Source organism: Bufo gargarizans, chromosome 4 (genome assembly GCF_014858855.1).
Source record: "Bufo gargarizans isolate SCDJY-AF-19 chromosome 4, ASM1485885v1, whole genome shotgun sequence".
Taxonomy (NCBI): domain Eukaryota; kingdom Metazoa; phylum Chordata; class Amphibia; order Anura; family Bufonidae; genus Bufo; species Bufo gargarizans.
In genome coordinates this window covers 417,829,263-417,844,420 of record NC_058083.1, presented here as the reverse complement: position 1 = coordinate 417,844,420, position 15,158 = coordinate 417,829,263, and the positions used below count along the sequence as shown (strand labels likewise).

At 47.5% G+C, this 15,158-nt stretch overlaps 1 protein-coding gene across 2 annotated transcripts in view; it reads left to right on the top strand.

Moving 5' to 3' along the window:
* IGF2R (insulin like growth factor 2 receptor) overlaps positions 1-15,158 on the top strand; it is a 191,989-nt gene that overhangs the window by 150,630 nt on the left and 26,201 nt on the right. The window contains exon 41 of one of the 2 annotated variants that reach the window (XM_044288851.1): positions 11,378-11,492. In XM_044288851.1, the coding sequence (XP_044144786.1) occupies positions 11,378-11,492 (115 nt within the window). Of the gene's footprint in view, positions 1-11,374; positions 11,493-15,158 lie in introns of both variants that reach the window. The other variant, XM_044288850.1, reaches the window with a different exon arrangement.

Here is a 15,158-nt window from a genome sequence, read left to right as displayed (position 1 = left end):
GAAGAGGGCTGTGCACAGGAGATGCCCTCTCAATCTGACAGATTTGGAGTGTTTTTGCAAAGAGTGGGAAAATCTTGCCAAGTCAAAATCTGTCATGCTGATAGACTCATACCCAAAAATACTGAGTGCTGTAATAAATTCAAAATGTGCTTTAACAAAGTATTAGTTTAAGGGTGTGCACACTTATGCAACCATATTTTATTTTTAAATTTTTTTCTTCCCTCTACCTAAAAGATTTCAGTTTGTTTTTCAATTGAGTTGTACAGTTTATAGGTCAAATTAAAGGTGGAAAAAGTTCTGAAATGATTCAACTTTGTCTCAATTTTTGACATCGCAGAAACCTGACATTTTAACAGGTGTGTGTAAACTTTTTATATTCACTGTAGCTGGGGTTCACCAGACTAAAATGTAGCATTTATTTTGTTGATCTGAGGCTCCATTCCCAAGTTATGATACTTTTTCTTAATGTGCAATTTAGGCCTTTGGTGCAATGAGGCCATCACAGTTGCAGTAGTAAATCAGTGAGAGTGAGGCTGGCCACAGAAAGGAGCGGAGCTTTTGGGTGCAACGAGAGCAATGGTAATGTCCTCATTACACAAAAGGCCTGATTTGCTTATCAGGATAATGTATCATAACTTGGGAATGGAGCTTCGGATCAACAAAAGAAAAGCGGAAATGTGTCTATGCAACAGTTGGATAGGTAGGTCGCTGTTGACAGGTTCCCTGTAAGGTAAGACTAGTCAAAGTTCACTTGCCAGGTCTTGTGCCATGGCAGCATCATTAGCCATGGTGTCTAGATTTTGCCCTCTGCCAGGTGATTCCACTTAATGCTGTTAGCGTCAGCAGCCGCCCTACTTGTATATGGCTTATATCTATACACTGCAAGCTGTATATAGTTTCTTGATCCAGTACTACATATGCTAATTGTGCACGCTGTAAACCAGGCAACATGCTGCAGATAAGGAGGCCAGATTTTCTGTTTTCCTACTGCCAACACAAATGGCTCCACTGAAATACACAGTCCAGACTGCTTTGTTGTTCTAACGGAGAGGACTCCTGTGCATCACAGTCCTGCCAATGTATTTCAGTGCAGCTCTGACAGTTGGGGAACGGGGGGCAGTAGGAAGATAAAAAAAATTGTGATCGGGACTCCATGTCTGCAGTGCTACTCATGTATTACTGCAGATAATAATCCAAAATCAGTGTGACAAATTGCCTTTACGATCCCTGTTGAGCAGCTCCCGCGCGGGAGTCCGCACAGTGCATTGCACAAGCTTTTCAGAGCCCGTAGATTTTCTATGCATAGTATGGGAAGAGAGCTGTCAATCATTCATGAGAAGATGGGGCAGCTGCAGTTCATGAATATCTGAGTTCCAGTGCTTGGTTCACACTGTGGCTTCTCGACCAGGGATTTTAATAAAATTGGGCAAAAAAACATACGTGACCCAGCGTTTCAATCAGAGACTCTATCCCTAGTTTATACTGACCCAGACACGGTGAAAAAATCCTATTAAGATGAAATTAGGTCCCCATGCATTTGATTTTGGAGTGAAGACTAGGGGCCAGATTTACCATTAGGATTTCTGGCGTGAAAAAGTTGCAAACTGCGCATTTGCGCCTTTATTAATGCCACTTGTGTACATGTTTTTCTTACTCGTATCATTGGGGGACACAGGAGACCATGGGGTATAGCTGCTGCATCCACTAGGAGGCGACACTAAGCAGAAAAAAGTGTTGGCTCCTCCTCTCATAGAAAAATGAAAACTCCTGTACTCCACTAGATTGCTTCAAGTGTTGTATTTTATTTAACAAAAGGATTTCCAATTCAAATGAAATATACTGAACGTTTTCGGCATTTAGCCTTCTTCAGAACACTGGAAAAACTTAGACATGCAATCATTAGAAAATAGTGCAAATCATAATATAATGTAATGTGATATACACACAATAATCAAATAGAAAATGTTCTAGTCAAAGCATCAAATCGCAAAGTGAGTAATCCCGAGAGACCATAAACAATAATGATCTTTATACAGCAATCTGCTTAATGGGGAGGGATGTCCTCTGCTGGGAGGTGGTTGGCTGGATAAAATCCATATACATAAGTATCTAGCCGTACGTAACGGAAGATAATTGTCATATTCACTGTGTGGCATATTTACTATGTGGGAAATAGATTCAAATCACAGCAGTATATCAGAGCAACGAGGCAACAATATTAGGTGGGGTATCGTTGTGGTAATATAATGCAGCGATAGGTAACCGGTAGCTGCCTAGTGGGGGTATCCTCTGTTGTAGTCGTAGTAAACAATGAACAGCAGAGGAGAAATGCTTACCTGGATGAGCCGCACTGTGTGAAGAAATTAAGGTAGGGTAAAGTACCCACAGCCAGTGGCAAATAGAGTAAAGGAACCAAAAGTGGTCCTGGTATGTTGGGCTCTGTGGCCTTTGTCAACACTGGGTTTAAACTGGACAACAGCCTTATGAGAATGTCGCCATGAAACATGTGGAACCTGTGGCGTTTTTATATCCCGCCACATTAGCGCTTGGGAAGGAGAGCAGGGCGGTTCAGAGGCGGAGAAAGGGAGGAGGGATGTTGGAATGGCGGCTTCTGCATCAGGTAGGCTCTGGGCATGCGCGGGTGGGTGGCGCCTGGAGAGGAGGGGGAAGACCGGGTAGGAGGGAGAGGATGGAGGTAAAGAAAATAGGGGAGGTGTAAGCAGTAGGTGCAGATGGAGATTAGAATGTGACAGATAAAGTAAGGAGAGAATAGAGATGTGTGAGAGAACTAAGTGAGATATAGTCACCAAAAGGATATAGACTAAGTGCGGCTTTATCCAGAGGGAACTTTCAATATCTTGTCTGAAAAGAGAAAATACCCCGTTAATAAATTATGCAATGGTACAGGAAAATTCAAGTAATATAAATATCAACAGACTCGCAATATTAAACATGAAAATGTGTTCATATGAAGCTCCCCAGTTCGTATTCACGGTTGAGGTTGAGACCTTTGGGTTCCAGTGTTTGTAGTCGTTGGATCCAAAAGGCCTCCCTATTCCTGAGTATTCGAGAGATGTCACCGGCCCTTCTTGGGGCTTCTATCTGTTTGACTATTTGAAAATGTAGCTGGACAATGCTGTGTCATTTGGATATGGAATGTGCTGGAATGGGCAAAATAATATTCTGACAGCGGAGGGTAGGTTTATGCTGACAGATTCTGTCCCTGATGTTTTGCGTGGTTTTTCCTACATACGCCAGGCCACAGGGGCATTTGATTACATAGATGACATTGGAAGTGTCACATGTGTAAAAGCCACGTATAGGATAACCTTTACTAGTGTGAGGGTGATAGATCTTGTCTCTCCTTGTAACGTGGGAGCATTACATACAATGTAAGCAAGGGAATGTGCCTCTACCTTGTGTCCTGGGGAATGTCTGCCTGGGTATTTTAGTGATAGAGCCCTCCTCAGCTCGTACAAGGGTGTCCCTAAGATTTTTAGGACGCCTATTGCATGGTGGAAGTGGAGAGGCAAACTCCTCTATGTGAGGCTAGGCCTGGAGTAGGAGATGCCAGTGTCTGCGTAGGATATTTTGTACTTTGGCTGCAAAAGGGTGGTAGGTGTGTACGAAAGGGATCCTACGTTCTTGGTTTTTCTTCGGTAATATGATTTTCGGTCAGACCATCTCTAATTATCTTATCAGGGTAGCCCCTGTCGCGAAAACGGGAGGCCATTTCAAGTAGCCTGTGTTCTTTAGTTGTAGTGTTGTCTACAATCCTGGATGCTCTCTTGAACTGGGAGCGCGGGAGGGATTTTTCTCATGCTGCCAGGGTCAAAACTGGAATAGTGTAACAAACTGTTACGATTTGTGGGTATACCCCTCCTGCATACACTGGGCTAATCAGTTTTAGCTTAGTGTCTGTAGGAGGTGGACCTCCCTGCTTTGCGAGGTGTCTTTTGTTATTTTACCTTTTTTCCTCTTAAAGGAACCTGACACCTCAAAAACGCAGTCAGGCTCATAGTAGTCCCCAGTCTGTTAATAATCATGTTTTAGCCGGTAGTCTGATGCTCCATAGATTCAAAAAAACAATGTTTTAAGCGCCATCAGCGCTATCTTGCTGGTCAGTTTGAAGTCAAGGGGGCAGTGTCTTCCTTGCTTTAAGTCAAGGTAAGCACGCCCTCTAACCGTTCCTTCTTTTGTTAGATTGACAGCCTGCCGGGATCGTATAAGTGTTGCACATGTGCGGTGTGCGCCTTGGTTAAGCGCGGTCCTGTCTCCTGCTGCCGACATTAGCTGTGTTTCAGCTGTGCACTGCACATGCGCGAGACTTTTGTGATTCCAGCCGCACTGCAGGCTGTCAATCTAACAAAAGAGGGGACGGTTAGGGGGATTGCTTACCTTGACTTGAAGCAAGGAAGGCACTGCCCCTTTGACCTCAAGCTGACCGGCAAGATAGCAGGGGCCGTGTGTGCGCGATATGCTCCCATTCACTTCTATGGGAGCAGCGCTTGGTGGTGGACGGACCCCGGGGTCCTCCAGCCACAGCTCGCCCCACTCTGTTCTCGTTGTATACCGTACATCCTGTCGTGTTACTCACTCGGGTGGATTAATTACTACTGGATGCCCCGCACTCCGTAGCATTGCCCCCTCTCTTAGGTGGCATAAATGCACTACCACTGTATACTTGTAGCATTACCCCCCCTCCATAGGCAGCGTAATTGCACGACCACTGGAGACTGTACAGCCTGTCGCATTATCCCCCTCCATAGGTGGCGTAATCGCACTACCACTGCATACTGTACTCTGTACAGCTGGTCGCATTACCCCCATCCATAGGTGGTGTAAATGCACGACCACTGCATACTGTACAACCTGTCACATTACCTCCCTTCATAGGTGGCGTAATTCCTATCATATTCTTCCTCTTCCACGGGGGTGTATTCCAAGAGACGGTACCTACTATTACCCGGTCCTCCCCCACAAGCGGAATACTGGATACTGCAGCTTCTACCGCATTATCCTCTTCATTTTTTGGTTATTAGCTTTGAGCGCTGACATGGCAGTCTGTCCTCCCAGGGTGTATCCCCATAACGCAGCTTTAAGTCCCGGTGGGACTCCACCCTACATGGTTGGTCATGATACTTGACACCTTCAATAGGTGGTGTATCTGCCCTAGAAGAGAATTCAGTGGTTACTACCAAGCAAATTCAGTATTACACTGCCTCTGAATACTGTATCCACTTCTAGCTCTCCTCCTTTTCAGGTGGCGTATTTAGGCTATTACTCCATTCCGTGGCTACTACTGTATGTCCTCTTTTGCAGGTGGAGTATTTACGCTAGCACTAGGGATCATAGCTACTACTGTAGGGCCTCCTTCCCAGGTGGCATATCTACCCTGACTTTGGCTTTTGTGGCTACTACTGTAAAGCCTCCTTCTCAGGTGAAGTATTTATGCTAGCGCTACATATCATGGCTACTACTTTATGGCCTTCTCGGGTATTGAGCTAGCCCTTGTTTCGGTGGTTACTATCTGTATGGGCTTCTTCTCAGGTGAAGGATTTGTGTTAGCACTCCGTACCATGGTTCCTACTGAACAATCTGGACCTTGGGTGAAGTATTTGCGTTAGTACTACATACCATGGCTCCTACTGTATGGTCTTCTCATCAGGGGAAGTATGGTGCCATCACCGTATACTATGGCTTCTATGGTATGACCTCCTCCTCAGGTGGAGTATTGCACCAGCACTAGTTCTTGTGGCTACTCCTGTCTGGCCCCATTCTCGGGTGGAAAATTAGCCTTGGCCCTAAGTGCCTTTTCTACCACTGTGTGGTTCCCTTCTCAGGCTCAGTGTTTACATTCACCCTGCAAGCCATAGTGGCACTCGCATTGCTTTCCTCCTCACTCCTTGCATTTGCACTGGATATGGTTCTGTGGTTTCTGCCACATTTGCCTTTTGTTCCATTTCATGTTTCGGCACTGGCTCTGTATGCTGTAGCTTCTACCGCTTCTTTCCTTCTGTAGATGGAACCCTCACACTGGTCCTAGGTGCGGTGATTGTGTCTACATTCCCTCTCAGGTGGATCTCCGGCTCATTTCACGTGACCAGTGGATGCTGGTGCACCAGTAGGTGGGGTATTTATGCTGGTGCTTGCAATTTTAGCTGATTCTTCCACTCATTCCTGATGACATGGTCATCTGCAGTACTTCCATTCTCTGACCAGCTATTTGCATTAGTATGCATGCTATAGCTGATGAGTCATTCACTTCTGGTGCGCACTATTGCGGGGTTCTCCCTGGTTGGTATAACCTCCCCGTTTTCTGTGACATTGGTCTACCACATGGTTCTTATTTCAAGTGGGACATTGGCACTAACTGGTGACTGTGTAACACCATCAGCGCTGCCTCTTTTAAGAGATGAGTAATAGCTTTGACATGTCCTTATGTAGGAGACTCTCCTATTCAGGGAACATGCTGTGCATCAACTGCTTTTCACCCCCTCACTGGATGAAGCTATGGTGCTGTTGCATGTTGTCAATGCTAATAGATGTTTTGTTGTTGGAACGCAACACCCTTTCGACGTTATGCCCCTCCACAAGAATTGCGCTCCCCCCAGATGCTGTTTCTGTCTACCTGGCCAGTATCCATACTCCTAAGGTTGGATTCTTACTGTTCTGGAACACCTGCACAATTTTTTCTTATGTCCTGTTTTTTTCTGGTGTTTTTGTGACGTAGGACATAGTCATCACATTCTCTCCTGGAGAAGTATTTCTTCTATCTCGGACCCATATGTGCATTCTGCTGATGACCTTTGTCCCCTTCAGGCAGAGTCTCTACATGATGACAGTAGATGGTCTACACATCGGATATTTTTGGCGTCCGCTTTGCTTCTACCCATCACTACGGTATTTTTGTTTGTCAGCCTACAGTTGGGTCTGCTTGATCTAGGCAGTTTGTGGAGTAAAAGCAGCTTCTTTTGTTAGAAGCCTCACAAGTCTCTACGGCTCTAGGGGCATATGTCTTCCACAGTACCTACTCCTTAGGGAGCGTTTCCTTTTTAAGCAGAGATGTATGCTGCGATCTTTACCTTTTGGATTGGCTTCTATGAGTGTATTCCGGTGAGTATATGTGCTCTCTCACATGTATTGTAGCCTGCTCTCTTTTAACAGTGCGGTTGCTCAGTTTCCTCAGGCTGTCTAATGCCAATCATGGTCCTGGATCCAGCATCACTCGCAGTCTTCCTTTTATCCAGTGGTGGAGGTTGCTTTGGCTACACTCCTCTGCCGCATTGCTCTCTGCTGCACGGCTGGGATGCTATTGATCCCCGGGAACATTTTTTTTCCTTTCAGACTACTCCCCATTTGCCGATAGTTTTTCATTTTCTACCTCTGATTGGTTCCTGTTGTGGCTTTTTGTCCTCCTTGCCCATCCCTTATCTCTGTCTTGATGAGTGATCATATTCCATATTTTTTTCTCTCTTCTCCTGCTGGATTTTTTACAAGGGAGTGGCTACGCGCTATTTTATCTTTTATCTATTTATCTTTTACAAATTGGCCCAAAGGGGTCTCTTCACGTACCTGGGAGATCCCTACAGGACTAGTCCTCTGCCAGTTGCCCAGTAATTCCTCCCAGTCTTTTCACGGTTGAAGTATGCCATCCCGATACTAACACATTTGGTAAGGTCGTGTCTGGGTCTTCCTGTTGCTCGTTTGCCTGGTCTCGTGCATACCCAGATTCTACAGGCTCATTTCTTTTTTTTTTTTTAAATTTTTATAGAGTTTATTTAACACTTTTGTATTAAGTACAACAATCCCAAAGGGAAAACGAACAATCTACATAACCACAATCGCCTGCATAAGTGATTCCGGTAAAGATCAATTGTACAGGTACTTCCTGACAGCAGGAGAGATAAGAGTAACATTAATGAATGGTTATCACTGTCGTCATAAGATTGACACCGGAGCCCACTCATCTCACATTCACTCGCCCACTCGCATGCTTGGGTAGTACAGTCCCCACTCCTAACTTTGGCTCATTTCTGTTGATTTTAAATACCCCTCGGTTTTCCATGGGGCCTATTGTCATGCAAGACATTCCAGTTTCCAGTCCAGGTCCCCACAGCAATTTTGTGGTCCTCGTTATCTGAAAATACCTTCTGCACATCCTCTTCAGTCGTCGGGCATGCTTATCCTTCTTGTGGATATTATGTGGTGCTATCCACATCTTCTTCTGAAGCCTCTTGAGCCCTTGGAATTCGTTTAACTGGGTTTTCCTCTTTTTGCCAAGTCGAAGACGCCGTGTGTTCAACGCTCTCTGGCTGGCCTTCCTGGTTCATGCTCATCCTGTGCTATTCAGGGTTCCTGTACATCCTTTCCCCACATTTCTGTGCAGGATCCCATGGCCAGCCTTAGTTTTGCTCTAGTCTTTTATTCCCTTCCCATGGTACTGCTTTGGAACGTCCCATGGTCTCCTGTGTCCCTCAATGATATGAGCGAGAAAATAGGGTTTTTTGTGCTTACCTGTAAAAATCCTTTTCCCACTAAGGTTCATTGGGGGACACAGCACCCACCCAGTAAGTACGTTGCTGGTTCTTTTTGATGGGTCCCACCTGTTCTTGGTTCTGACCCATCTCCAGCTCTCTTTCTTACAATTGGTGTCTGTTGGCTTCTCCTGGCTGCTCCTACTGCTTTTGTACAAACTGATTAGCTCAGTGTCTGCAGGACGGGGTATAGCTGAGAGGAGGAGCTAACACTTTTTTTTTTTTTTTGCCTAATGTCGCCTCCTAGTCGCAGCAGCAGCTATACCCCATGGTCTCCTGTGTTCCCCAATGAACCCGGCAAGAAAAGGATTTTACAGGTAAGCACAAAAAATCCTATTTTTGCATAAATGCTATTTCTGTGCCCGCCTCACCACTTTCTCGAAAAGTAGGGGGTGGGGAAGTGGCCCCACCACATTTACCTTCTACGCCAGTTTTGTGTCATAGAAGAACACTGAAATCTATGCGAGCCAGGGGTTTTCACTTGAGGCGCAGAGACTGCCAGATGCTGCACCTAATTTATAAGGAGGCTTACGCCTTGTCATAAATTCACAGTATCCGGCATCGTGCTGGGGTGTCATAGCCCAACATACACCGCCAGGCTATGATAAATCTCCCCCTGTATAGTTATATGTCCTTAACGTTGTGTATTATTATTATTATTATTATTATTTATTATTTAAGCGCCATTCATTCCATAGCGCTGTACATATGATAAGCGGTGCACATACATAACACAGACAATTATACTAATCATAAACAAGATGAGTTACAAACTGGTACAGAAGGAGAGAGGGCCCTGCCCGTGAGGGCTTACAATTTACATGGTATGGGAGAAGGACACAGTAGGTGCGGGTTAAGTTGGTCATGGCGGTATAGAGGCAGCAGGGTCATTGGTTGTAGGCTTGTCTGAAGAGGTGGGTTTTCAGGTTTCTTTTGAAGGATTCCACTGTAGGTGAGAGTCTGATATTTTGGGGTAGTGAGTTCCAGAGTATGGGGGATGCACGGGAGAAATCTTGGAGTCGATTGTGGGAAGAGGCGATAAGAGGAGAGGAGAGAAGGAGGTCTTGTGAGGATCGGAGAGTGCGTGTGGGGATGTATCGGGAAAGTAGCTCAGAGATGTAGGGAGGGGACAGGTTATGGACGGCCTTGTATGTGTTTGTCAGTACTTTGAAGTGGATTCGTTGGGCAATGGGGAGCCAGTGAAGGGATTGGCAGAGGGGAGAGGCAGAGGAGTAATAAGGTGAGAGGTGGATTAGTCGGGCAGCGGAGTTGAGGATAGATTGGAGGGGTGCGAGAGTGCTAGATGGAAGGCCACAGAGGAGAATGTTGCAGTAGTCTAGGCGGGAGATAATGAGGGCATGTACGAGCATTTTCGCCAGATTTGAAGTTAAGGAAAGCACGGATGCGGGAGATGTTTTTGAGTTGGAGGCGGCAGGTGGTGGAAAGGGCTTGGATGTGCGGTCGGAAGGAAAGGGCAGAATCTAAGGTCACTCCAAGGCAGCGGGCTTTTTTGACTGGGGATAATGTGCAGCCATTGATCGTGATAGATAGGTCTGTTGGGGGGGGGGTTGAACAAGATGGGGGAAAGATTATGAATTCTGTCTTATCCATGTTAAGTTTAAGAAAGCGAGAGGCGAAGAAGGATGATATAGAAGATAGACATTGTGTATGTGAGATGATGCATACATTCTGCTAAATGTATGTTCTCAAGGAAGCAAACATCTGCCTATAACCATTGCCCCACAATCCTAATCTGTTGGAATCCTTTACAGATTAGGCTCACATTAGCGTTTTCAATTCCGCTATTGAGATCCGTCATAGGATCTCAATAGCGGAAGAAAACACTTCAGTTTTGTCCATATTTGTCAATGGGGACAAAACGGAACTGAACGAAACAGAATGCATTCCGTTCCATTTGGTTGTGCTCCCATTGTCGACAGAATAACGCTGCAAGCAGCATTTTTCTGTCCTCTATGTGGTGCGGAGAAAGCCAGATCCGTCCTGACTCACAATGTAAGTCAATGGGGACGGATCCGTTTTATCTGACACAATAGAAAACTGATCCTTCCCCATTCCCTTTCAATGGTGTTCATGACTGATCCATCATGGCTATAGAAGACCTAATACAACCAGATCCGTTCATGACGGATGCATGCGGTTGTTTTATTGTAATAGAAGCGTTTTTTGCAGTTCCGTGACGGATCCGCAAAAAACGCTAATGTGAAAGTAGCCTTAGATCAGTCATGGATCCTGTAAAAACTGATCTCCTGTCACCAGTGTGACCAGAGCCCAGTTAGTCCAGCTGAATGGCTCAGATATAACATTATGGAGTTGTCCCAAGATATTAACATATCACCTATCCACTCCAATGCTGCACCATTAATTTATTCAAAGTGCCCTATTCTTCTGATCTGTGGGGATCTCAGCATCTGGACCCCCACTGATCAGCTTCTGTGAATAAGGGCTTGTTCACACAAACGTGGTGTGTTTTGCGGTCTGCAAATTGCGGATCCGCAAAACATGGATGCCGCCCATGTGCCTGCCGCAGTTTGTGGAACGGAACAGACGGCCCTTTATAGAAATGCCTATTCTTGTCTACAAAACGGACAAGAATAGGACCAGACTCATAATTTTTGCAGGGCCACGTAACGAAGCAACGGATGCGTACAGCACACGGAGTGCTGTCCACATCTTTTGGGGAACCAAACCACGGTCGTGTGAACGAGCCCTAAGGGATATGTTTAGATCTTCAGACAACCCCTTTATATTTGTGAGTTGTTTTCATGCCATCTATATTAGAGAATGTAATCCTCATTAATAACGTGTTGTTCTTCCAGCAGATAAGACCATTTCAGTGACCTATTCAAATGGAGACCTGTGTGAAAAAGAGCAAAGATTCTCTACTACCATAAACCTGATATGTAAGAATATAACTGGCAAACCTGTGTTTCAAAAGTAAGTGGTTCATAGAGTGGTCACACATCCCCCAGCCTTTGTGAGGCCACATACACTACCAGAATGATAAAACACCTGGAAAACGTAATTCAAAACCTGAACACCATTGTTTGTCACTGATGGCTGCCTCAGAGTTTGCAGAAGGGCTGGAGAGCACCTACTGCCATTATGCATACACACAGGTGTTGGATGCTATCCGTTACCATAACTGTTCCTGTCTAGTACTTGTGGAAGGAACCTTGACCAGCCTTCGGTATGTTCATTATATTGTGGAACCAGTTTTACAGCTTTTTTTTTTTTTTACTCGGGAGGCGTGGTGTTCCAACAAGATAACAGCCGACTAAACACTACCTGTGCTACACAACATACTGTTCAGAGTATACTAGCAACTCCCTTGGCTCGATCACGAGATCTCCCCACCATTTAGAACATCTGGGGCTGGATAGGTTGATGGATCTCCCATGCACAATGCCAACAACCACCTTGGCTGAACTACATGTCCAATTTGAAAGAGCTTGGAATGACACATGACAGGAGGATATCCAGCATTTGTATGACCATTACTATTTGTGCATAACATTCTTCCAGCACTCGTCTCCATGAAACCAGATGCTTTTATTCATTCGTATTGAAACGGACCTACATGTTTTCGATAACCAAACGTTTCCTTACTCATGGACCATGAATAAGGATACTGTACGTTTTTTATAATCCGAAACATGTAGGTCTGTTTTAATGATCATTTCTGTAGCTGTGGGTGGTCATTTTTAATGTGAATGAATAAAAGCATCTGTTTTTAGGAGTGCCAGAAGTAGGTTATGCACAAGTGTATGACCCTGAGCCGACACGGAGATCCGAAGAAACGTTCTGATGCAGGGGGAAGATTGTGGAACTAAACTACGGCAGTGGTGAGCTGAAATATTTATCTATATTTGTTATCATGGCCATTACCATGGCAGAGCGCCAGCCTGTATCACAGGAAGGGGAGATGCCACCCAGTATTAATGTGACTCTGCGTCAACATCAGGGATCTCAACTCTCCCGGAGGTTCAGGGAGTCTCCCGCTATTAGATATCGGCTCCCTGACACCCAATATCTCTCCCGGAAAGGTTTATCTCAGTCAGATAGCAGAGCAGAGAGATAAGAGAAGTGACAGGACAGAGTTTAGATTACAGGTTGAATTAAACCTTTAGGGTCAAATTGGCTTCTCAAGGAGATATATATGTTAAAGGGATCCCTTCTGTCTCATTCAGTAGCTATATAACTATTGAGAGAGATGCATTTTTTTTTTAAAATACATTTACACATTTAAGGCTACTTTCACACTAGCGTTCGGGTGTCCGCTTGTGAGCTCCATTTGAAGGGGCTCACAAGCGGCCCCGACCGCTTCCGTCCAGCCCTAATGCATTCTGAGTGGATGCGGATCCGCTCAGAATGCATCAGTCTGGCAGCGTTCAGTCTCCGCTCCGCTCAGCAGGCGGACACCTGAACGCTGCTTGCAGCGTTCGGGTGTCCGCCTGGCCGTGCGGATCCGTCCAGACTTACAATGTAAGTCAATGGGGACGGATCCGTTTGAAGATGACACACTATGGCTCAATCTTCAAACGGATCCGTCCCCCATTGACTTTCAATGTAAAGTCTGGACGGATCCGTTCAGGCTACTTTCACACTTATAGCTCATCTCCATAGGAGGCGTGACACTAAGTGAAGACTGTTAAGCCCTTCCTCCACAGCTATACCCTCAGCCTGGAGAGAGAGACTGCCAGTTTTTGCTTAGTGTCCAAGGAGGCAAGACACTCCCTGCTCTGCAGGGCTCTTTTCTCCTTGTTAAATTTTTGATTTTTACTTTTTTCTTTTCTTTTTGTTCCAGAACATCAGGGACAACAGAGACTCACTAGACCTCTCTGTTCTCCCGGGGTTGAGCTGCGCCAGTGCCGGTCTCCGCACTGCTGCCTCCCCCACAGAAGGCAAGGTGGATCAGGGCAGCCTAGCTCCCCTACATCCCGCCAGCGCAAGGGTCGCCCGCACGCCAAGTCCCTCTCCCAGCGTCCTGCCACTACGGTGCCAGTAGCTGAAGGGGCGACCCTGCTGGAATGGACCGAGGGTGAAGACGGCTGTGGTAAGAGAGTGGCTTCTCCAGCCCTACGTCCCCCACCCCCCACCCAATGGTCTCCTGCGTGCCTGACCCCCCATACTGGGCCTCTGGACCCTTCCCCTGCTGGACCTAGGCTGGCCTCTGGGGTGCCGCAGTGCGGCAATCTGCTCTTTCACATTGGGCCTCACATTGGGCCCCCCCCCCCCCCCCCATCACATTGGGCCTTACCGGAGTGTGCACTAATATTCCGGTGCGGCAGAAATTTTTAGGCTCCGCGGCTCCCGCGGCCAGCAAGCCGCCATTCCGGCCCCTGTCTCGTCCGGCGGCGGGGTGGGCTCGCGCGGCCGGCAAGCCGCCATTCCGGCCCCTGTCTCGTCCGGCGGCGGGGTGGGCTCCCGCGGCCGGCAAGCCGCCATTCCGGCCCCTGTCTCGTCCGGCGGCGGGGTGGGATCCCGCGGCCGGCAAACGCTATTCCGGCCCCTGTCTCGTCCGGCGGCGGGGTGGGCTCCCGCGGCTGGCAAACGCCATTCCGGGTCCCTGTCTCTTCCGGCCGGCGGGGTGGGCTCCCGCGGCCGGCATTGGGCTTGACTATGCCCCAGCAGGTGCCGGTTGGCGGGGCCCGCAAATTTGGTCCCATGCTTCGCGGCCTGCTGGGCCGCATTTCCGACCGGCCCGCGGGGTGGGCTCCCGCGGCCGGTTTGAAGCGGCAGGACGCCGCAGCATTCCGCCTCAGGTCCCGGCGGTATAACGGGCCGGGGCGGCAACTTAGCCCCCGGCTTCGCGGCCTACTAGGCCGCAATATTCCGGTCTCTGGTGGAGGGGGCGGGAACTTCTCCAGGCGCAAATTTTTCCCGCCTGGAGGTTCCTCCGCCCCCAGGGGATCGCACGCCGCCCTCCAGGCCGGATTCCTGTTAACCCTTTGGGGTACAGGCCGGCCCCCAAAAAATGGGTCTGTTTAGTTGGCCCCCTTTTCTGCTGTCTCTCAGGTGCCCCTATATGGTGGCTCCCCTTTAGCCTCAGAGGCTGTGTTTCAATAAATAAATAAATAAAAAAAATAAAAAAAAAATAAAATAATAATAATAATAGATCATGATTTCTATTAGACTGCGCAGGACGCTGCAGCCTCATCAGTAATGCTGCATGTCTGCATGACCTCTTTCCACAGGCGGCATGGTGTTGCGCTCCCAGCCTGCATCGCTGCTAGGGTATTTTCCCTTTTAGGCGGTTTTTTTCTTGCCTCTTCCAGGATACGGTGCTGGCCAAGTGCGTTCGGCCCTTCTGCAGGCAGCATTCATCGTCTCTCCAGTTATGGTGCCTGCCATGTGCATCCCCCCCCCTCCTAGGCGGGCTACTGCACTCTCCCTGGCTGGCCATGTGCATGACCCCCTTCTTAGGCGGAATACTGCACCTTCACCGGATACGGTGCTGGCCATGTGCACGACCCCCTTCCATAAGCGGAACGCTGCACTCTCTGGTTTTTGCTGCTGGCCATGTGCGTGACCCCCTTCCGTGGGCGGTACGCAGCACTCACTGGATTCGCTGCCGGCCATGTGCGTGGGCCGGCCATGTGC